The 25598-nt window shown below is 34.2% G+C and overlaps 1 protein-coding gene across 4 annotated transcripts; it reads left to right on the top strand.

Moving 5' to 3' along the window:
* The first annotated feature begins 670 nt into the window (after positions 1-670).
* LOC131074642 (uncharacterized) lies at positions 671-24123 on the top strand. 4 transcript variants are annotated; one of them, XM_058011298.2, is made up of 5 exons: positions 671-1143; positions 4641-4684; positions 14718-23188; positions 23285-23450; positions 23552-24123. In XM_058011298.2, exons 3-4 carry the CDS (start codon positions 21796-21798, stop codon positions 23407-23409), a joined length of 1518 nt encoding a protein of 505 aa, XP_057867281.2. In that variant the 5' UTR covers positions 671-1143; positions 4641-4684; positions 14718-21795; the 3' UTR covers positions 23410-23450; positions 23552-24123. The 4 variants fall into 4 exon arrangements, 2 of the variants coding, with proteins under 2 accessions (XP_057867281.2, XP_057867282.2); XM_058011299.2 differs by having other exon boundaries at positions 671-1175; XR_009113092.2 differs by having other exon boundaries at positions 675-1143; positions 23085-23188.
* The last annotated feature ends 1475 nt before the right edge of the window (positions 24124-25598 follow it).

Here is a 25598-nt window from a genome sequence, read left to right as displayed (position 1 = left end):
TAACACGTTATACAAATATGTTCTCAAATGCTAGTAATTTTTTAGGGGATATGAGGTCCCTTCAACCTTCTTAATCACCCATGATTATAAGCATCCTATTATTCAAAAAAAGGGTGATATACATGTTGTAAAGATAAAAAATTCAATTATATAAAGTGAATATTTCTTGCACAAGAAAATAAATATTATGAGCTCTTAAATTTATGTGGATCATCCCTCTTTCACTATTGATTACATGGTACAACCATTTATCCTTGATATCAAGTCTCCATATGTCGCTTTCACTATTCCTGCTAATATGTTATCAAATATTGCTAGTGATTTCTTAGGGGATATAAGGTCACTTCAATGTTATTAACTACCCCTGATTATCCTCATCCTATTGTTTAAAAAAAAAGAAGGTGTTGTACATCTTAAAATATTTTAATTATGTAATATTAATTTTTTTTACACAAGAAAAAAATGTTTTAATTATGCAAAATAAATATTTATATGTAGTGCATATGTTTAGTCATGCAATGTTTTTAATGTTTTTTATGTGAGTTGCACATTAAAAACATATTTTATATTGGAAAAAATTAGTATAGAAAAATTATTTGGGTTAATGATTTTGTGCTCTTGTGGTTTTTTTTTGGTTATATGTGGGTTTTTGCAAAATGAGTTTTGAGAATCAAAATTGTTCAACTCTTTAATACTCCCAAAGTTAGCTATAACCTGTGGTCAAAGCAGTGATAGCTCGGGTTTGCATACAGAGGTAACAACACGTTCAAGGAAAGGGAAAGAGAAAAACCCTAGCTCCAAGTCCCTGGCTCATGCATACACTGTATGTTTTCAGGTCTCCAAAAGAAAGGAGCAGATTTATGCTTAGATTACTAAGAGTTCTTCATTTTTGGAAATAAGAGTTTATTTGAAGCACTCTCAGTATTCAGTGAGGTGAGAAGTTGTTTCAAAGTTTTATGCCCGTGAAAATGAGGCAACATTAGTTTGCAATAAAAAATGGCGCCTAAGAAGGAATTTGACAACAATAAAGGGGCATCAAGACACTACTGCATGAAGATAATAGCACAATCCATGTGAGAGCAGCAAATTTTAAGGAGTCAGCTGCCATTTGTATTGAGCGCATGCAGATATACGCTCCCAAAGGTAACAGTCCAAGCTAAGATCTATGAGTAAAGGTAGGGTTTTACTCTACTCTCTCAAAATAAAGGCAAGTCTTTTGTATTCTCATGCATTAGGGTGCCACAGTCATGATTAAGACATGAATAAGATTCGCAAAATAGATATTATGGAGATTTTTTTCTTTTGCCTTTAGGAGAAAGCAAAGATTTTCTTATTTTGAACGTATATCCTTTATATGCTATTAAAAAAAATGAGACCCATCCAAAAGAAGCTTAGACATCTTCTAGGTTAATAGAATGAAGATATTCATGGGAAAGTTTTTAAGTTTTTTTTTTTTTTTATGTTATGATTATAATGCCTTTTCATGATGAAAAATCTGTGAATAAAGAAGACCAATAAATAGTACAGATCGGAATAGATTCAAGGTTTCAAAGCATATGTGAAAGTATTTATTGTAACGGGGCCATCAAAAGCATAGTCACAATACTCAGAACAATCCATTATCAAAAGATCAATGAGATTCAATGAGAATCGAGCCAAAGGGCATTAGGGGTCTCTAAAAAGGCAACCTCAACCTTATTATTTTTATAAGGAGTTGCAAGGAAGTTCATTCAACAGTAATAAAGGTTTATAAAGGAGCATTTTTGAACAGAGATCACAGAGCTAAAGAGAACAATTTCTTACAAACTATTCAAAGGCCATGATAGTTGAAATCCATCATTGAGTTCAAACACACCCATAGAGGGTTTTGACTGTTATAGATTTTGTGAAGATAGATGCCCTCGAAATGACAAAGCAATCTCAATCGCTAAGGTTTTGATGTTAGTTGCGGCCTCTTAGGTCAACTAAGAGCCAAAATAAGAGCAAGTACATTCATAACAATATAGGACCTAAAGATAATGAAGGACCTATATCACAGTCAAAGCCAAACCATGAATATCCTAGTCAGTAAGCTCAGGGAGTTGCAGACCTCCAAGGCTACAACCACAAATCAGAGAAGAAGGGGCAGAGTATCCACAAGATCAAAATCATGAAAGGATCAAGAACATGATCAGAAAGTCCAAGGCAACATATCAGTCATATAGGTAGATGATAAGACAAAATACCCAAAGATATAGAGGCATGCTTCTGTAGTGATAGTGGGAACATGTATGGAGAGAGGGCTTCAAGAACATTAGGAGCAACCATTTGATACCTGAGAGCAACTTATCACTGTCAAGGATGTAGACTTGCAACCCTAACAATGCAACTAATAGAAAAAGGCATGGTTGCAGTGACTCAGAACAACAGGTAAAAGGTCTTAGTAGTCAAACATGCCAAAATATAGTTTTAGATTGTGAATAAATTCAATGTCATTGTCCTTTTGACGTTGAAAAAGATGAGTTACAACAACTCCAATACAGTGAGTAGTGAGTTGTACAGATAATGAAGTCTCAACATAGACAAGAAGATCGTTTATTAATTGTTACAAAAGAGCATTAGTGGGAGCCAAAATAAGAGCAAGATGAAATATTGTAAAGGTCTGAGTTGTAGATCTGAGTTATAGAAGCTCAAGCTAAGGCAAGGATAACAGATAAGAGTACTGTCAAAGAAGACCTTAAGTAACATGATAAAGGTAGAACTGAATATGCATCAAGAAGGAAATCACAAACTAGTAAAAGTGATAATAGCCTTTGTGAAGGAGCATCAAAGAAATAATTCATGAATGACTCATGAATGTTGCAATCATGACAAGAAGCAATAGATGGCAAAGTTGTGATAGTGTCTCCTTTGAGTCAAGGGTTTTTGTAAGCAAAAAAGCAGTAATAAAAATAAACAATGTCTAAATATGATGTCAAAGAAATATATAAAGGAGTATTAATAACACAAGACCGAAGACAATGAGGTATCTTCTCAGATCACCCTCATTTCTAAGGGACTCCCACATGATACGAATCAAGAGTTTTTATAAATGCAATGAGTGAGCAATCTATAATAGTAAAGACATTGTTTATTCTCTGCCATTTGTATAGCAACCTCCTCAGCAACCATTAGTGCTTTTATAAGTATCAAATCACTTTATTAAAATCAAAAGGGTGAAGATTGGTGTAATGTATGTGATAGTAAGAACTGATTCAAGAGCTGATTTGGCATTAGCAGTCCCAGTCAAGTATGTGACAGTATAATAAGGCAGTCACAGAGTATGGAGTCTTAGTACAAGATCAGAGCAGTGAATACTTAATTCATAGTGTGAACATTCAAAGCATGCGAAGAGCAACACCAAATGGTAGAAGATAGTGATTGAAAAATATAGTCAATGTAAGGATCATAGAAGCAATCATTAAAAATTTCTCATTCCATAATTTTAAAGAAGTAAAAGAACTACATCTTTTACTGCTCACATGGAGAACAACAACATAAAGGAGTCTCAGACAAATTGACAGTGAAAATAATTTGTAGCAACCCTAAATCCAGTTCAAACCCTAAGTCAAAAGGGCATTCAAATCATAGTGGTATATGATTTAGTGAAATGGTTTTGATCAGTCAATATGATCGGTCCAAGGTATTCTTAGAAATTGAGTCATCATAAGAGAATGAACCGTGCCAAAGTTAAATTGGCCTTAACCAATAAGTAGAAAAAGACAGTCAAATGATCATATATAGATTTGCAGCCTCATAGCATCCAAACATACTCAAGATAAAAATCAAACCTAGTTTGATAGCTTATAAGACAGTCTTGCCAAGAAGACCACCTTTTAAAGATAGTGTATGAGTGTCAAGGATATAGTGAACAAAGGAAATATAAGCTCTCTTTCACAGTCCAAAGGATATAGGACAGTTGCTAAACTGATGATACACTATACAAGAGACTTCACTACCATGAAGAGATAGAAAGCTCTAAAGTCCTTTAACAAGTGAATGACTCCTCCCTTTTGCTCAAAAGCTATGAGAAAGAGATAAAGTATTATAAGACAGTGAGCTGAATCAATGCAAACAAAGCCTTTCATCTATGACAAAGATCATGAGGAAGTCTTCCCAATCACCAAATGGATCTTATTTTTTCTGAAATTTAATGGGCTCTAAGATGTCTAAACTCACAATGATGTATCTTGTAGTGTTAAATGGGCAACATGTCAATACAAATGATACAAAATCTATTAGTTATAGATGATTTTTACATTTAGAAACACGATGGCCTTAATTTTAAGGGCATGTAATGAAACTCATAATGATCTAGCTTGTAGTGTTAAGCTTTAAAATTAGTTCCTGAAAGATTATTTTTCTTTGTTTTATCTAAAACTGGAGAAGTAGTTTATGATTATATAGCTATGAGACCAAAGCTATTATTTTTTCCTAGGTACTAACTAGAGTAATTTGTCTATTTTATCGCCATCCTTTTCTGGATGATGATTGAATCCTCAGTATATTTTGACAAGAAAATACTTTATTTGTTTGCAATGTATGTATCGTGGTGTTTGAATTTATAAGTCTCTTTTTAAATTCTAGATGTGCAATTGAACTTTTTGGTGATGTAATTGTAGGTGGCTATGTCAAGGAAGAGCATGCATCTCGAGATTATTATCAGGTAGCTCTCAAGTATTGGGATGTATTAGCTGCAATAAATTTTCTAGTATGATACTTTGATTGTACATTTGGATTTTAGGCTTTTTGCCCTTGTTTCAAAACAGAGTGATTTTGAATTATAAACATAATAATCCACCTTAAAGAAAACAATTATGATATTCTCACGCATTGAAACCATGAACTAACTGCACAGACCCCTACACATGTGCCTAAATTTTATGGATGCATACATTGTTTGAAACCCAAATACATCCTTATAAAACAAATAAATTCTTGGCTTGATATGTTTTACATTTCTTTCAATTCTTTCTCATATGTGATAATCTACACCTGATATAAGAAAATTAAAAATGAAAACCCAGAAAATATATATTTTTATTATAGATATATAATATATTTTCTATTTCATAGAATTATCATTTAGAAAATAGAATTTGTTAGGTCCCAAGAAGGACAACTAAGAGGGAGGAGGGGGGTGGGCATGAATCAGTTGTGAACCAATTGTCAATAAATTATAATCCAAATGCAAGTTATTCCAATTTAACCTTAATGCCGGTAAACCAAACTTAAGTGCCATCTATATAGATTAACAGATATAGAAGTACCGGTATAACTTAATGCATGAAACATAAAGAGAAACAACATCCACAACACATAACACAAAGATTTTGACGTGGAAACCCGGTAAGGGAAAAACCACAGTGGGAAACCTTACCCACAATCAGATGATACTACTGCAAATAGTATGTGCATACAAATGGGGTCTGCACATGCAGAAAGGCCAACTACCTAGAGCTCACTGCTCAATCACATAATGTAAACCTCCAAGAAGACAAGTGTTGACATCAATGACAAAACCAATGCAATACATGACAAAGTCATCCATAATACCAACAATCTCCCCTTTTGGCATTGATGAAAACACTAGATGGAAAAACATCTAAGTGCCAAAAACAGAATGCCAAAACTAGTAAACCAATCAATCTCCCAAAGATAGATCAATACAAAGTTCTGAAATAGAAACAGAAACCAAAACCAATATCCAAAGAGTATATGTCTCCCTCAATGAATAATATCTCTCGAAAAGGAATAATGTTTTTCCATAGATATCTCTCCCCCTTTGAAATCAAATGCCAAAGCAGTTAAGAATTCAAAACTTAACTTTCTGCCAACTACTCCCCTTGAGAAGTAGCTCTCCTCCATTAAAGCCAAAAAAATATTTTTCTGTTTAGTTCCTGCCGGTTTGATGTCAATCTTCAACATCTAAGTCTCTGCCAGTGGGGAAATTACCCCAAGCTGCTCTCTGAGATATTCAAATGTTTCCTTAGGCAAAGACTTTGTAAAGATATCTGCAATTTGCTCTTTAGTATTCACATAAACCAATTTCACATCATTTGCTTCAACATTCTCTTTCAGAAAATTATACTTAATAGAAACATGCTTTGTCTTAGAGTGAAATATCAGATTCTTTGATATATCAATTGCTGCTGAATTATCACAATAAATGATTATTGGTTCTTTGCATTTTACCTTTATATCCTTCAACATTTGCTTAATCCATAATACTTGAGTATAATTAGTTGCTGCTGCAACATACTCTGATTCTGCTGTTGATAATGATGTACAAGTCTGCTTCTTATTTATCCATGAAATTAATCTGCTACCAAGAAACAATGCACCACTAGTGGTACTCTTTCTGTCATCTACATCACCTGCCCAATTTGCATCGGTGCATGCACATAAATCAAAATTTTTATCTTTAGGATACCATAAACCAAGATTTGTTGTGCCTTGTAGGTACTGGAAAATCTTTTTAACTGCTGATTCATGATTTTCTTTAGGATTGCTTTGAAATCTTGAAATAATACATACTACATTCATTATATCAGGTCTTGTTTGTGTCAAATACAATAATCCTCCAATCATAGATTTGTACCTTGTTGGATTAATAGGAGCTAAATCATCCTTCAATGTCAATTTATCAGTTGTAGTCATAGGAGTACTTACCGGTTTGGAATTTTCCATACCAAATTTCTTCAAAAGTTCCTTCAAGTACTTTGTTTGACATATGAATATACCTTTATCTGTTTGTGAAATATGTAAACTTAAAAATAATTTTATCTCTCCAATCATAGACATATCAAATTCTTTTTGCATCTGATTGGCAAAGTCCTTACATAATCCATCTTCATCTACAAAGACTTCAATAACCAAAATATCATCATTGGTAACTTTGTAATACAAGTTGATGTCAACATTACCTTTTGTGTAACTAAGCTTCAAAAGATATTTATCCAATCTAGCATACCAAGCTCTAGGAGCTTGTTTCAATATATATAAAGTTTTCCATAACCTACAAACCATATCCTTATTATCTGTCAAAGAAAATCCATCAGACTGTTCATTGTAAATTTCCTCCTCAAGATCTCCATTAAAAATGCACATTTTACATTCATTTGATAAACTTTATAGTTCTTGTAAGCTGCAAATGCAAGAAATAGTCTAACTGCCTCAATTCTGGCTACCGGTGCAAAGGTTTCATTATAATCAATTCCTTCTTTCTGTGAATAACCTTTACAAACTAATCTTGCTTTGTTTTTTTATTACTTCTCCATCTTCATTAAGTTTATTCCTATATACCCATTTAGCTCCAATTACATTTTTGTCTTTAGGTCGGGGAACCAATGTCCAAGTATTATTCTTTTCAATTTGTTCTAATTCATCTTCCATTGCTTTTATCCAATGTTCGTCCTTACATGCTTCAGTAACAGACGCTAGTTCAATTTGAGAAATTAAACATACCTCTTCATTTGCCAGTCTTCCTCTAGTCATAATACCTTGATTCTTGTTTCCAATTATCTGATTCTCTGAATGATTCAATTTGACATACCTGGGTTTGTTCTGATTACCATTCACAGGTTGTTGTTCTTCAGTCACTATTGAGTTTTGTGATGATTCCAATGTGACTGGGTCTTCATTCTATACCGGTGGAGTCTGTGCCGGTTCATTTTTAATCCTTTTAACTGTCAGTTCCATAGATCTTGAATCTCCTCTAAAGTGTTCATCTATCTTCACATTAGTACTCTCAATGATTTTCTGTAACCTTTTATTATAACATCTACATGCCTTGCTTTTAGATGAATAACCAAGAAATATTCCTTCATCACTTCTAGGATCAAATTTGCCAATATACTCATCTCTTCTAATATAACATTTGCTTCCAAATATTCTAAAGTATTTAAGAGTAGGAATATGACCAAACCATAGTTCATAAGGGGTCTTACCGGTTTCACTTTTGATGTGAACTCTGTTGAAAGTATAAACCGTTGTGTTCTTTGCTTCTCTCCAGTACACATGAGGTAGATTTGCTTCCATTAACATTGTTCTTGCTGCATCCAACATAGTTATGTTCTTCCTTTCCACAACTCCATTCTGTTGGGTGTCCGGGGTGCTGATAGTTGTTTTTTGATTCCATTCACTTCGCAGAATGCATTAAATTCCCTTGATATAAATTCTCCTCCTTGATCTGATCTTAAACATTTGATTTTCTTGCCGGTTTCATTCTCTACCATTGCCTTGAATATCTTGAATCTTCCAAAAGCTTCTGATTTCTCCTTGAGAAAAGTAACCCAAAACATTCTAGAATAATCATCAATTATTAGCATAAAGTATCTATCTCCTTGTAGACTTCTTGTTCTTGCAGGACCACATAAATTAGTATGAATTAAATCAAGAATATTATTTGATTTCTCATTAATGCTCTTAAATGTTGTTCTAACTTGCTTTCCCATTTGACATTCCTTACATACCAGATTATGAGGTTTCACAATCTTAGGTAAATCCCTTACTGCCTTATTTGAACTGATCTTTACAATGCAATCAAAATTCACATGACAAAGTCTTTTATGCCATAACCAACTTTCATCAATATGTGCAATCAAACATGTTTTATCATTGGTATTCAAGTGAAAGATATTACCTTTGGTCTGATTACTGGTTGCAATCTCCAATCCAGTTATGTTTATGATTTTGCATTTCCCATTCTTGAACTGTAACCGAAATCCTTTTTCCACTAACTGCCCAACACTCAAAAGATTATGCTTTAAACCTTCTACATAATAAACATTGTCAGTATTGTGCTTACCATCCAAAGATATAGTGCCTCTTCCTTTGATTAAACAAGCTTTATCATCTCCAAACCTTACTAGACCTCCATGAATTTCTTGAAATGATAAGAATTTGCTTTTATCACCAGTCATATGATGTGAGCATGCAAAATCTATAATCCATTCATCTTTTTCTTCAATTTTTGCTGCCAGTGCCTGCTCTACCGGTTTGACAATGGGTGTCGGTTGATCTTCTTTTATTGCAACAAAAGCCCATCTGTTATCTGCTGGATCTTCATCTGTAACACCTTCATCTGCATAGTAACATGACTTATCTCTGTTTTTATTGAATTTGTATCTCTGATATTCAGGGTTAGGCTTATATGATATTTTTGCTTTTTCCCTTAGTCTTGCATGTCTATCAGGACATCTAGATGCCATATGACCAACTTTATTGCAATTAAAACATTTGAAAGGTGCTTTACCTTCATACTTACTTCCTGCTGGACCTTTAGGCATTTTCCTTGCAAATAGTGCTTCAAGTTCTTTTGCATAAAGTGCTTTCCAACCAGTTTTGTCAAATGATGATGATGCTTTGAAGGCTAAATCAGTCTTTACAGTAGCAACATGACCAAATTCCTCAAGTTCAAATGCTGAAAGTTTTCCAACCAAAGTATCTCTAGAAACTGAAGTATTAGGCATTGTTCTCATTTCATTAATAGCAGTTACTTTCATTTTGTAAGCCGGTGGAAATGCTCTTAAAAATTTAGATACAATTTCATCTTCACTCAAAGATCCTCCACAACATTGTATTCCTAAAATAATTTCATTAACTCTTTCCATAAATGCATAAATTCTTTCATCTTCTTCCATTTTCAAGTTTTCATACCTGACCCGATAACATTCTTGTTTTGCAATTTTGACAGTGGTATCTCCTTCATTCAGTGTCTCCAACTTATCCCAAATAGCTTTAGCAGTAGATCAGTCTGACAATCCCATGATTTGCTAATCTGATAATGCGCTCAAAAGTGCTTCTCTTGCTTTGCAATCATTGTCCATATCCTTAGCCAATGTTGGTGGATGAGGTTGATTCGGAACAGGAGCAACATAGCCATTCTTTGTAACATCCCATATATCTCTTCTAATGCAGTTCAGACGTGTTTCCATTCTGATCTTCCATATGCCATAGTTAGTTCCATCAAGCTTCAGACTGTCCTTCCTGAAAATATTTATTGCCATAGGATCTCCTCAAGCTATTAGGCTTCTGCAAAAAAGAGGACTTAGCTCTGATACCAATTGTTAGGTCCCAGGAAGGACAACTGAGAGAGCGGGGGCGGGGGGGGGGGGGGTGAATTAGTTGTGAACCAATTGTCAATAAATTATAATCCAAATGCAAGTTATTCCAATTTAACCTTATTGCCGGTAAACCAAACTTAAGTGTTGGTAAAACAAATTAATAGATATAGCAGTACCGGTATAACTTAATGCATGAAACATAAAGAGAAACAAGATCCACAACACATAACACAAAGATTTTGACGTGGAAACCCGGTAAGGGAAAAACCACAGTGGGAAACCTTACCCACAATCAGATGATACTACTGCAGATAGTATGTGTATACAAATGGGGTCTGCACATGCAGAAAAGGCCAACTGCCTAGAGCTCACTGCTCGATCACAAAAATAGGAGTCACACTGACTACACAATTGGATGGTTAAATCCAATGATAATGTACTGCTCAAAATAGCATCTCCAATGCTGGATTCAGTACCGGTTAAGCTCTGAACATGAGTGTCAAAACACCTTCATAACCTTTCTTCAACCTTCAAATAATGTCTGCGTGATTCGCATAAGGATCTGCTTATTTTTGGTCTTCAATATCCACACTCACTCATGACATACCTACGATCTTCAATAAGATCTTACAATCATTTATACAAAACCTAAGACCAAATGAATAGGTCAGATCACTAAAGACATTACATTTAAATCAATTACAAATAAGTCTTGTTGCGATACAACATGTCGGCTCAATACATTTACTACAATAACCAAACAATAAATAATCTCCATGACGTGCCGTGCTGATCTGGAGTACCGGTCCATAACCTAGACCTATCTGCCGGTAAAGGAAAATCTGTCAACCCGATTAGACCAATAAGAAAAACACCAAAACCAAACTTCCAATCCATGTCTTTGACATAACCAAATGATCTCCAAGTTATCATCGTTGCCGGTGAACCATATAACCTGCTGGTGAACACATACCGGTGACTGTGCATAAGCCACTAACCATACCGGTAAACATAATGTAAACCTCCAAGAAGACAAGTGTTGACATCAATGACAAAACCAATGAAATACATGAAAAATTCATCCATAATACCAACAAAATTAGGTACAAAACTATTTGTTATAATGACAATCTCTAGAGTTGCACTCAAATCCTACTATAGTCACAGAGCATGTGAAATAGCCCTCCATAAAGGGATTTCGAGACAGTAGTGTGAAGGTTTTAGAACAATAAGGCAGTTAAAGCATTAACAAAACAAAGATATAGACAGTTGAAGTGTCTCAGACCTCAAGACCAAAAAGACAGTAAAGCCATAGCAATCATTGAAAAATCCTAAGGCTTCAAGATAGTCAAAGATGACAACGCAACAATGAAAATAAAATATTGCAATCATAAAAGATCATATTCATAAAAACATAGTCTTCATTAGTAAGGTAGTAGATACTTAGAAAGATCATAGAAAGTAGTCAAGCTTCATGATGAAGCAGTGATGAAGCTCAAAGAAAACATAGACAAAATTGAAATCCTGGAGGCTGATCATAGTTAATAAGGTTTCGATATTTCAATCACAACATTGAAGAAAAATAATGAAGCAATCAATAAGAATAGTCTTGTGCAATGGTGAATAGAAGTACAAGGTCAAAGATAGAGCTATGTAGTAGTCCCAAGGAAATGCTCATTTTTGACAAAGGCCTCTCAAACACATATATGATGGTTACAAACCAATGATCCAAGTGCAATGACTGTCATGGAGTTAATAGAGCGAAGGTAGAAGCATACAATTGGTAGGGTTTTGCAATCAAATACATGAGTCATCATGCAAACCCTTGAAAAAATTCCCTTCAATCCTCATAAATCAATTATTGGGACGTCAAACTTTAACTTTGGAGAAATACTCCTATTTTTCAGCCTGTTTGCAGATTGATCTTCAACACATATTTGACATCTCTATGAGATTATTGACCATGTAATGGTATGGTTTTCTTTAGCTAATTATTGGAGTTCAAAAGTCTTTATCGAGAATAACTGATCAAAACAATGAAAAATCCTAAGATCAGAAAAGCAAAGAATGAGATCTGAACTATGGTTTGCAATATTATTCAATAAAAAAGTAGTAATAGAAGCCTCAAGTTGTAACGGGCAATGTAGAGGAATCTCAGACATCTTAAATGACCTTTTTACCAAGGAAGTGGCAGAAACTACCTGAGATATGATAATAACAACAAAGAGAAAGCAGTGACTTAATATTTACTTGCATAACCAATAGGAAGTTACGTTAGTTTTAATACTTACATAACTAGTATTTACTTGCATTATTATTCCCTTATGACTATTTATAGTTACTTCTTTGTGACCCCCTTTCACTTTTAAGCCATTGTGCTTGATGTTTCTTTACTATGTTTTGATTCAAACCCCCTACTCATTGTTATGAAGCTTGACTATGGTGTCTATGTTTGCAAGATATTTCCGTGATGACAAAAACAGTAAGAGCTTCTCATTTCCTTTAACCCTAGCACTGTGACCCTTGTGTATTCTAGTGTTGTAGCTCCATTATGACTACTAAAATGACTTCTTGGACTATAACAATGACCTTTATTGAATGACCCGGAACACAATATCTATCGTATGTAATTTTGACTTAGCCTTGTGACTGTGACTTCATGTCTTTATGACTGTATTTAAGCCGAGAATAATGGTTTTTGACTTCCACAAAAGTCTTCAAGACCTCTAATCCCTATGAATGTCTTTCTTTCCTCTCTATTGCTTGTTCACAACATGCGACTATCTTTTCTTGTGGGTATTAATCAATTTTCATAAATATAGCCTCCATGGGTTAGACATATTCATGATGCTGCTCCAATCATCATTGGTTGCTACCTTAGGCATATTTATTGATCACTTGTCTTGTTACTAATCATTGTTGATATTGTTTCTAGACTGTTATTTCCACTCCCCATATGGATAATCACTATCTTCCAATGGATTGTGATATTTGTTATAGGCTTCTCTTGTGTAGTATGATTTGTGAGGCACTCATAAAGTGTTATTCTACTTTGAATGACTGTGCATTGGCTGTGGCACTGTAGTATGATCTTCATTTGATTGTCCTCTGACCCATGGTTCAATTCATTGACTGAGAATGATGAGTAATTGTGATATTTGGCATACTTGTGGCAACATAGAGTCTCATGTATGTACATATCTCTTGATATGGCATTCTTCTTTCATGATATGACTTAGTCATCACTATACAACTCAAAGAAGACAATAATGTCTTTCTTCTTTACTAGTTACTCCATGGTAAGGTTTTGAATGATGTGTTGATTGTGACCTTTGAGTAAATCTACGATTCTCTAGGTCTTCTCATTGTCATTGCTCCAAAGCTATATGACTGCTCTAGATATGTTGAATGCTTTTGACAGTGATTTTGAGAAGGCCTTTTCACTATTATTTAAGGCTTCTACAAGTTCTTAATGACTTATTATTGTCTTTGGAGATAAAGAATATACTCCTTTTAAAGGTTCTCATTGCTTGGCTATTCCTTGACAATCACTTGTATCCTTGTCAATCATTTGAGGTTGTGACTAGGTCTGCTACTATAGGATTGGTGAATATTTTGAGGTTTTTATTAGGAGGAGCTATTGACTTTCTCTTGTCATTCTCACCAGCTATAGATATAGTATTATTATCAATGAAATCTTAAATCTTACTCCTTAATGTATAACATTTTTTAGTATCATGGGTAGGTTGGCGGTGATATTAACAAAAGGCTTTGTGATCATGATAGGATGACAATGGTTTAGAAGTATCAATATGCTTTATGGGAGGAATTTTCAACACATCATCATTTATCAACCTTGACATTATACTATGAAAATACACAAAAAGAGGAGTTAATTATTTTCTAAAGTATTTGGATAAAGAGGTCACACCTGATGTCGTGGCTGCCACTTGAGTGTTGATGTTATTTATCTGAATATAACCTTTTTGGTTCAAACTTCACAAATGATTATTGGGAACCCTCATTTTTATCAACTAGATCCATTGAAGGAGATGATTCAAATTGACTCACTTGAAGCTGATAATTATGAAGCACTGTACACAATTGTGTTAAGGAAGTAAAATCGGAAAATAGAAGCTTATCTCTAATATCTTTTTATAAATTATCAATAAAAATTCTTTTAACATCATGATTAGGCACTTGATAAGCAATTTGAGAATGCAAATGTTTATATCTATCAATAAAATCAGTCACTTTGTTTTTTAACTCCTTGCTTACAATGAATCAAATCAGTCAAAGTAATTTTAGGACCAATATTATTTTGAAATTGTTGAATGAAAGCATTAGCCAATTGTTGAAATGAAGTAATAGAATCAAGAGATAAAGAACAATACCATTGCAAAGCTTTATGCCTAAAGGTTCAAGTAAATAATTTAGTCATGTAGTTCTTTGGTCATGAGCAAAATCACTGCATAATGTTTGAAATGTGTTGATATGGTATAACTCTATTTGATGGATTTATATATGTTTAGGGGGAACCACACATACAATATCATTAGATAATGGTCTTGCTACATCAAATTTGGGCACATTAAACTTGGATTAAGTAATGGAAAGCAATTGTTGTTGTAGGGATGTAGCAGTTTGGGCTAGATTATTGATGGTTTCTTTAGTGGATGGATTGAAATTGGAAATGTTGGATTGTGATGGAGGAGGAACATTGTTATATGAAGGTGGAGGTTGAGAATACAGAGGTGGAACACTATGGTATGTTGGTATGGGAGAGGATTGGGATGCAAATGGAAGACTCACAAAATGAGGTATGTAAGAATATTGATTAATGAGATTTCCCCCATGACAAACATGTGTAGGATTAACATTTTGTGTGGAAGTGGTCATGATAGAAGATGTAAATGTAGGCACATAAGGAAAGGATGTAGGCATAGGAATAGAATGATTGACTTGAATAGTAGATTGAGAGTAACCAAGGACTTTGACACAAATTTTTACTGGCATGATATTAGTATCAACAATATGAGCAAGGCCACAGAACAAATCAACACCAATTTTATCACTTTGCACCTTTCTTTTTAATCCTTCAAGCAAAGGGATTGCCTCAATTTTTGAGTATTGTTGAATCATCCATTGTTGAATATTTTCAAATTCATTGTCAATCTTCTCCAATTGGTCAATAGTAACCCTAGCTAGTGATTCATCCACATCATGAGAATTATGAGGAGAATGGGTATAAATGATGTCATTTATTGGATTAGAGGAAACACCAACATTCTCATGGAATAAGTGATCTAATTGAGGCTCCATACCCTTAGTGACTAAACCTTGGGAAGCCTTAGTTCTACAACTTCTTCTCATGAGAATATTGTATGTAGGAGTAATGGTAACAAAACTCATACACAAAGGAGGGAATTTTGAATGCAAAAATTAAAAAACTATGATTAAACAATGCAATTTTTTGTAACAATGATTGATTAACCAATTAATTAAGCAATTTGAATTATGATTTTACAAAATAAATGCCTTTATATCATAACATAACATGTCATAATAATCAAATATGAAAACACACTTGAAAAATTATGCAACCCACAAGTTAATTTTAGAATAATAAATTAGGATTTTTATGAATTTAACCTCTAAATTTATAAAATTAAATTCAAAATACCAATTATGAGTGCAAATTTGAATTTTAAAATGCATACAAAATCATATTTCAGACAATATCAGAATTAGACATGCAATATGTTGGGTTCACCAAAATGTAATGGATGGAAAATTAGGTATTAGGATTTTACTGAATAAATCCACTAAATATCTCAATTAACCAATTTACATTGAAATAGGATCAAACCCAATAGATCTAGGCTCAATCCTAATGGGAAAGAGACTGATATTTTGATTGGATTTGACTGGTTAGGGTTAAGTATCCTCTTTCTAAGTTGAATTGTAATGTAATTGTGAAATTAAGGTAAAACCATGAATTATTGAAGTAAATTGACAAAAATGTAAGCTACGTATGTCCCACCGAGCCACAAACTTGGATCTGGGCAAAAGGAGATGTCTAGAACCTATTATTAGAAATTTGGCCTAATTTTTTAGGATCGGGTAGCATAGATTTGCCCCAGTCCTTCAAATTTTTGATCATTGAAAGCTAAACATGTTTGTCACTATCAACTCTATCGAATTTCTTGAGTGTATCTCTGCATCTATTTCATACACACAAAAAGAAAGTAAAATATGTTGGGAATAAGGGTTTTCCTTAGGTCAAACCTTGGTTTTGGAATTAACCATGAAATTGAATTGACAAATGTAATGAAAGACTGAAATAAAGTACTTTACTTTTGAGGGAAAGACTAAATCTGAAATGTAATTCTTGAAACCACAATATTTACTTTGATGAAGTTTTGTTTGTTTTTCACATAAAATCATTTAGGGTTTCATGTAGGATGTCTTCATAAAAAATTGATCATGAATGCCATCTTCAATGGTTGAACTTGACTTCACTTCTGCTCCAATGCTTGATGAATGTCTGATTGCTTGTTCACTTGAATTTGCTAGAGTGTAATTTAGATCTTGATTTCAGTTCGTTAGGTTTAAAATGAGAGGGGTAGACCTCCTTTTATACTTGACTGTCAAAAATCAAATTAAATTTATGCAACAGGCCAACACGGGATCCAAATTCCTGCTCATCAATGTGACCATTATGAGGGTGCAATTTGTGGCCCAATTAAGAGGCCTAGGGAATGGTACACTTGGGTCTTGAGGGACCAAGGTGTGGTATGTCCTGATCTTGGAAATCAGGACTCCAAAAGTGGGGTAGAACTAGGAAATTGATGAGAATGCATAATAGTTAAGTGGTGTGATTAGAATCAACATTGCAATCAAGCCTTGGAATCCAGAATGCCAAAGTGAGGCCTAGGTGAGGACAAAATTGTAGGCGAGTACAATTTAGGATGCTACACTTATGTTAATAATTAGACTAAAGAAATATAAAACTATTGTAGAAACAACCAAAAGGAAACAACAACACCTAGGCAATCAAAATGCCCATTTGATAAAATTCTAGTGTTCTATAAGGGATCCCAAGGACTCCTCCCAATTGTCCTTGGTCTTCAATTTTTTTTCTCTTCTTACCTATAGTCCTCTAGGAATATTTTTGTTTATCATCCTTCCAATTTTTTAATGTCCCCAAAATAGTCCCCATAATTGCCTTGTGCATAATCCCTTCAATCATAGCGATAGTATTGTTGAGTACCATCTCCATTATTTCAATTTTATCAAAAAATTATTAGATTCAACTTTAGTTTCTACATCTTTCAAGTGTATTTGTAAGTTCACCACTTTAAACCTAAAAACACTATTGTATTTGGTGTCCTCTTCAATATTAGTGTCTGGACACCATCATATACAAGTTCATGTTGTCAGTGTCTTGCTCACCCTCTTCCTAAGTTTGATCTTCATCCTCCTCCACATTGACTTCTCCTTCCTCATTGACTTCTCCTTCCTCATCCTCCTTATTTTATTCATCTTTCTCTTGTTTATCTCCTTCCTCTTCACTTTTAAAACAACCTCCACCCAAACTCATTTCTTCCTCCTCACCCTCCTTGTGGTAAACTTTCTCTAAAATCTCTTTATCAATTTGAGGAAACAATTCCTCATTGGGAGAGTCATCTTCTTCCTCCTCTATCACTATATCCTTAACTTTTGATTCAAAATTTTTACCCAATGAGGAAACCTTAGCAAGTATTGTAGACCTTTAATCTCCCATCTAGGTTTAGATCTACTTTTTCCCAAATCCTTTTCCCCTTTGAGGTCTCCATATGTTACAAGTATGGTTGTCGTTGCACCAAAAGATCGACTTTTTAATGCTCGATACAACCACTAGACTTATAGAAACCCCAAGAGGCAGTTAAGACATGTCACAAACTCGAGTGTTGCGCTACACAACACAAGGAGATCAAGGGTGCACACCTTGCAACAATCCCCCCTAGTGCAAGCAAGGGGTTTGAACCTGTGACCAAGCTCTGATACCACTTGTTACAAGTGTGGTTGTCGTTGCACCAAAAGATCGACTTGTTAATGCCTGATACAACCACTAGACTTATAGAATCCATAAGAAGCGGTTAAGCCATGTCACAAACCCAAGCACCGCGTTGCACAACACAAAGAGACCAAGGGTGCACACCTTGCAACACCATACCCATCATCCAAAATGTCAATTGTACCCTCTCCCAAGACCAGGGTATCAAGATTGTAATCCACTTCTTTTTCTTTATAGATCTTTTAGTGTCAATGAGGTTATTACCTATCTAGTTCTTAGTGGGAAACTACTTACATCTTAATTTCTTTATAATGGGGCCATATCTCATTATTTAGTTTTGACCAATTAGCATTTAACATTTGCATCATGCATTTAGTGTTTGTGTCGGTTTTTTTCATCCCACCTCATCACCTTGTCTTTATGAGAAATTTCTCTCATGTATATTTTGTATGCTCATTATTATTTCAATCAATCTTGATTTATTTAAGCAATCATTCTTGTCATTCTCTCTTGTGGAAGTTATTTTAGTCTTTCAGGGAACTTGGGGGTGTTGTGGAGTCACCTAATTACTCCAACACAATCTAGGGTTGCGAGAGGTGGGGTTTGTCAGGAGAGATCTTCAACAAATCTTTAGAAAGGGATAGGGTACTCATAATACTACAACCAATCACCAAGTCACCTTTTTTAGTCTTATCTTTTTTTACCTACTGGAGTATCTCTATCAACAGTGTTAGGGTTTTTTATGGAAAGGGATTTGTTTGGAAACTTGCTTTTAATAAGATTTATCTTAACATGGCTCTTTTTAGGAGATTAATTATATTTAGGAACATTACAAAGGTTGAATTTATAAATAGGCATAATTATTCCCTGGTGGAGATGAGGTCACTCTCTATCCTTAATACATTTTTGGAGTGAAGATAGTAAATTAAATGGGAGATTTATCTTCTCGATGTATCTAATATGATTAAATATAAAAAAATGATAGGCATGCATAGCCTTAAATCTTCCCTCTAAAGTGAAATAATTCATAACATGAAGACTCATTAGATCCCATGACATCAGAAGGCTCTCTTGATTTAATCCATTCACAAATATTTCTACCTTCTCATTCTCTTTGAACACAACTTCAATGAATTTTGGATACTTCCTATTGCTTTGACTAGAGATTTTAAAACCTTTGTGGTTCAAGCCCATCATCTGAGAAATCAATTCGGAGTAACAAAAAAATAAACCCCACCTATTTTGACTTCACTATGTTCCCAACAATTACAAAATTTGGAGGTCAACTAGTCATTGTATCCTTTCATGGTGAGGAAGAGAGTAAACCTACGTCTATTAAATATATCCCACATCTCAACATTATGTTGTAATGCCTTGCAAGAGATAGGTTCCGGTTATTTTCTAGGACCACGCATCTTGTTCATATCAAAACAAGCCTCACAAACAATACTACAACCTCCTAGAGTTCGTCAAAATTCTATAACAGAGTTAAAGAAAGAAAATTTGTCTCTATTTTCTAAAATTAACAATAAAAAAAATTATTCTTAACAATATTACAAATCCATAATTTCCTCTTACTATCATCAATGATGGGCAAATAATAATTGAGTTTCATCCGCTTGTCATTTTATTAGTAATTTTAGCAGTTATGCAATTAAATAAACCTACACACATGTGGGGAAGTAAATAAAACCAACTCGAACATCCTTCCAAAGAGATATCAATTAAATAATCAGGAGAAAAAAACTCATTTACCCTTAAGCACACATGAATCACCTTGTTTTTCTCCCATTACTTTAATCCATCTTAATCAACTTTTAAAACCCATTATTGTTATTTGTGTCTTTTTTTATAATACTCCCAAAGACCCAAATCATAGTCTTGAAAGTAAATGGCTTACTAGGCATTTTGAAAAGCATGAATTTTAAATCTTTCATTTGAAATGAGCTCTCTCACTTTTTTTTTTTGAGTCTGGCATATGATCAATAGGTCCATGATAATGAATCAAGTTTGAGTCATTATGTGGTATATTATATGAAACTAAAGAGTCTTTAAAAAAAATCATTTTGAATCAATTTTATTATTTTATTAAAAAGTACATATAAATGGAGGCTATATATGTACTTAATCATTATAATAATACATATCATTCATTCAATTAATCTCACACTAAAAATATGAAATCATAATTATTCCATTCTTATATTGTTTAATATGGGTTCCTTGGAAACATAATAATGTTCCCATAGCTAAATAAAAATATTTAATAAAATTTTCAATAAAATAAATTAAATCTCCATAAGAACTAGCATTCATAAATTATTTCATAGGAAATGAAGATGAGTACATGTAGTTAATAGAAATATATATCTATCATGTCTAATAAACATACTATAAAATCATAGGGGACCTCATGTGGTTGATCTATCACCTCATTATACCTTATTTTGTGTTTAGTTTTTTCTACCTTTTGATTTACTCATTAAGGTTTTTTCTACCTTTTGATTTACTCAAAATCTAGAATTAGGTACTGGAGAAGTAAAAATTATTTCTCAATTGTATCCATTTCCACTCAAATAGGTCTCCATATTTTCTTCCTTTTTTATTCTTATAAACATACATCATCTTTTCTTGCATCTTTTGAAATCCTTGTCTATCTCCCTCAACGACTTTTTTGATGTCCTTAATGTCAATAATCTATTGATGGTGAGAATTACTTCTAATTAATTAATACATCATTGATGTATTAAATTTTGTAATGACTCTAGTGGGCCTAGGAAATGTTTCACTTACCATCACTTTTGCATATTATTCTTTTATAAATTATGTTGTAATTTATTATTCTCTTTTTACTTGAATTTAGAGATAAGAAGAAAATAACCTCAATTGTATATTACTAACATAGAGATTGGTATTTTATTTCATTAAAAAGATAGAATGTAGTCATGTTGATAGAATTCATATATATGGTCCTTCTCCTTGGGTTTCTAAGGATCATTTTGTAAAATACTCTTGGTCTACTAAAATCTAAAGGAGATCTAAAATTACCCAGTTCTAGTATTCACATCATTATTCTATAAGAAACAGTAGGTAGACCTTTGTCGATGGATTACAACCTATTATTTATCCTACTAATGAACACACCCTTACCTTCATTTTTAGTGCACTAATTTCTTTGTTCTTTTTTCCACAATCATCTCCAAATATTTCTTCAAATGCTCTTTCTCCTTATTCAAATGCTAATGTTACTCGTCGTGTCCTCACATCAACCATAATGGGAAGGAAATGAAAAAATTCCGTTTAATAAGCAAAATAAGCAAGTCATTAAGGATAAGTAGAACCACATTACACTATGCCTTAGAGAGGCGAGAGAAAATCGAGGATCCTAACAATAATTCTCTTTGGGCATTCTCAGGTAGACTCCCACGCAAGGACAAGGTTGTTGTTGATGCACTAAGAATGTTAATTGAGAAATATTGGCATGACAACACAAGGGTTTCACCCAACCAAATAGATGTTGTTAGAAGGTGAATTGAAATTAATAATCGTGAGCCACATCCAAAACACTATTTAGATACCACTCAAACACAATTTTATGAAAGGTTTCCTCAAAGCTTTCCTCAGATTAAAATTAGTCAAATATTTTTTGAGATGACAAAACCATTTTATATTAAGATTAATCATGCACGTACTACATGTTGTTGTAGGGTCCATGTTGAATTTTCCATGCATTATGATATTTATTGTTATATATGTTGTACTTTGCACAGTAACGATGTTTTGCAGGAATGTGGTCTACAAGCACCTCCTAAGTCACTGAGAGAATTTATTTCAAGTGTACTATGTAAACGAGATGACGGGTGCATTTACTATAAGATGATGTGTTTGAGAGGTTTTTGTCCTATGCAGCAGTTGCATAGATGCCTATATCTGGATAGCACACATGAAATTGGTAAGGAACTAGTTTCTATTGGAAAATATAAGTCATTCACATATGGTGTTAAAGATGGAAAAGAATTAAAGAGGCGTGGGTTAGTGAAAAGGGATATATGTGTAGCTGATTTTATGAAGATGTTTCAAGAGAAACTAGTGTATGAGTACATAGGTCACACACATAGAGCTAGGTGGTTAGATGAGCAATTCAAGTTGTGTAAGGACACTTTCCCCCTCGACACTATTGTCTCTGTCATTGATTTTGCTGAGAATTATGCACTAAAGCTGCAAAATGAAATACAATCTATGTATTACCACTCTACACAAGTTACAATTTTTGTTCACATAGCATTCATGCATGCACATGATAGCACCGAGGAGGACAAAAAGGTTATAAGAGAATATCACTTCTATATCAGTGATGATTGTACTCATTCCTCAGAGTTTGTGCAAGGATGCTTTACAGTCTTCTATGATAGTTTAAGGAAAAGAGATATAAGATACAACCAACACTTAATATGGTTGGACAATTGCACCGCACAATTCAAGAATGCAAGGATGTTCTACTGGTTGACTAGGATGCATGTGACAAGTGGTGTCCAACATTTTTGGAATTTCATTGAGGCAGGGCATGGAAAGGGAGAGCATGATGGTGCGGGAGCATGTGTGAAAAGAGCTCTTACCAGAGAGGAATTGAAGAACGAAGGTGGTGCAATGTTAATAGATGCAAAAACAATTGTGCAATGGTGTAACTCTACGATGGGACCAGGTAATGTAGGTAAGTCTATGATTTCTAGATATTTTTGGTTAATACGTGAATGTAACATTGAAAACTATCTAGATTGTTGTACACTTATTGGATCAAGTGACATGCATTCATTTAGAAGTTCAAATGCAACATCACTAGTTATTTATACTAGACAGATTGCATGCTTTTGCTCTTTGTGTATGCATTTTGTGTGGGATGAATTTGAATCAAAAGAGTGGGTTGACCAATGGTCTTGTAGACCTTTGCAAACCCTAGATACATATCAACTTCCTAGAGCACTACAAATGAACCAGATTGAAGCATCAGTGGATTTTGACCATGTATCAGACATAGTTGAACCAGGTAAAGGGTTGCAATTTGCTACAATTTTAAGTTTAATTTATTAGTATTAACTTATGCTGATTTTGGTATTAACTTATATTCTTCTATTAAATGCAGGTCATGTATATGCAGTTATTGCGGATGAGAACAATGAAGAAGGAACAAATTACTTTTTGTGTTGTTGTATTGAGGCCAAAAAGAAATTGACTTCTACAGTGGTTGATGGAGAGGGTATTGAGTAGCCAATAGGATCCGTAGTTGTGACAGGGACATGGCTTAGAAGGTATCGTTGTTGTGTCGAGTTGTATTGAGACTTCTTAAACTCATTTATTTAGCAGTCGTTGTATTGATTTTGACATTAACTTATCCTTCTATAAAATGCAGGTACCCTATAAAAAATTCTAATGCCTGGTTGTTTGAGGACTTTGAGACACATAGACATATTGTTCATTACTCAAACCTTCTTGTTGCAACAAATATTCATTTGATTAAATATCATGGTAGACCTCTTAACAAGGATTTGTGGAAAGTTCGTGAATCAGACCATGAGGCAATACTTGAGACACTAAGGGTTAGAGCTGATCCAGAAGGTTCACTTGATTGATTTTGGGCCATATAGAAGAATAATTCTACAATATGGTAGAATAATTTTGACAATTTTGTATATATCTTTTGCGAAACGTTGTAACTTCGCTTTTTTGGATGTGCTCTACATGCATATGAGCTGTAATATGCATATGAGCTGTAATGTGCATATGTAGATGCCAAATTTTGTATATAAAAACATCAATGAGTTGTAATGTGCATATCTAGATGCTAAATTTTGTATTAAAAAACAACAATGAGTTGTAATGTGCATATCTAGATGCTAATTTTTGTATTAAAAAACGAGTTGTAATTTGCATATTTAGGTGCAAAATTTTATAAATATAAACAGTAATGAGCTTGATCATTTATATTAGATGCCAAATTTTATATATGAAAGTGTCCATGGGGCTGATTTGCAAATTTTGAGAGCCCAAATTTGTACCATTTGATTATAAATACATTTGTAATAAACTTGTACTATTTGATTATAAATTTGTACTATTTGATTATAAATAATTGAGTTTTATTCTGACATATGTTAAATAACTTGCAAATGGGTATTTGAATATGCAATTTTTTTCCAAGTGTTTTGGGAAAATTTTGAGTTATTGTTGAATTACCCAATTTGAAGGGCTAGTAGGAATAGTCCGAAACCAAGAGAGGCCTTTGATGCGATAGAAAAAATCTCACCATGAGAAAATGGAATCAAGTTGTCCGAAACCGAGAGAGGTTTTTTTAGGCAGAAACAACATGACCCCATAGGTTCAAATGGATCATCCATAAGTGCCACGGTCTCCGAGTTAAGCGACGTCAAAGTCTGACCATTTTTTCTACTTTGAGCACTCAAGGGAAAACGTCAATACGAGGTGGCTCAGAACGATCGAACGTCTTGGGGAGCGAGACAAGAAAAAACTTGGCGTAAACCTGACCACCCGAACGTGCTCGCGCTGACGGTTCGTTCCCACAACGAGCAGAACGAAAGATGCACTATTTTGCCATCTCTCACTGACCGTTTTTGATGCGACAAAAAAGTTTCACCATAAGAAAATGGAATCGAGTTGCCCGAAACCGAGAGAGGATTTTCTAGGAAGAAACAACATGACCCCATAGGTTCAAATGGATCATCCATAAGTGCCACGGTCCGAGTTACGCGATATCAAAGTTTGACCATTTTTTCCACTTTGAGCACTCAAGAGAAAACATCGCTACGAGGTGGCTCGAAATGATCAGACGTCTTGGGGAGTGAGACAAGGGCACACCTAGCGTAAACCCGGCCACCCGGACGCGCTTGCACTGACGGTTTGTTCCCACGATGAGCATAACGAAAGATGCACTATTTTGGCACCTCTCATTGACGATTTTTAATGCAACAGGAAAAATATCACCACAAGAAAACGAAATCGAGTTGCCCGAAACCGAGAGAGGCTTTTTAAGCAGTGACAACACGACCCCATTGGTTCAAACGGATCGTCTATAAGTGCCACGGTCTTCGAGTTAAGCGACGTCAAAGTTTGACTGTTTTTTCCCACTTTGAGCACTCAAGGGAAAATGTCGCTACAAGGTGGCTCGAAATGATCGAATGTCTTGGGGAGCGATACAAGGGCACACCTTGTGTAAACTGGTGCAGGAGCACCTAGGACTTAGGCAATTTAGTTTTAACAATTTGTGCTTGTACTGACCCTAGCCAAGTCAGTGATGAATAAGGACTCCAGGAGGGTCCAAGAGTTAGCATTTTGTTTCAATGTAGGCCTAGGTTGTGTTCATTCTACTTAGGTTCACATTTTCGTGTAAATAGTGAGTTTGAGTAGCCAATTGACCTTTTTGATGGTCAAAAGTGTCAAAA

The sequence above is a fragment of the Cryptomeria japonica genome, chromosome 4 (assembly GCF_030272615.1).
Source record: "Cryptomeria japonica chromosome 4, Sugi_1.0, whole genome shotgun sequence".
NCBI lineage: Eukaryota > Viridiplantae > Streptophyta > Pinopsida > Cupressales > Cupressaceae > Cryptomeria > Cryptomeria japonica.
Note: the sequence above shows the minus strand (reverse complement) of the source record. Positions and strands in the feature narration are given on the sequence as shown.

Bases quoted from the DNA above. Each gene is read 5' to 3' on its own strand.
- LOC131074642 (XM_058011298.2), top strand. From the start codon at position 21,796: ATGACAAAACCATTTTATATTAAGATTAATCATGCACGTACTACATGT. The intron at 23,189-23,284 runs GTAAAGGGTTGC...TATTAAATGCAG, and splicing joins ATCAGACATAGTTGAACCAG to GTCATGTATATGCAGTTATT.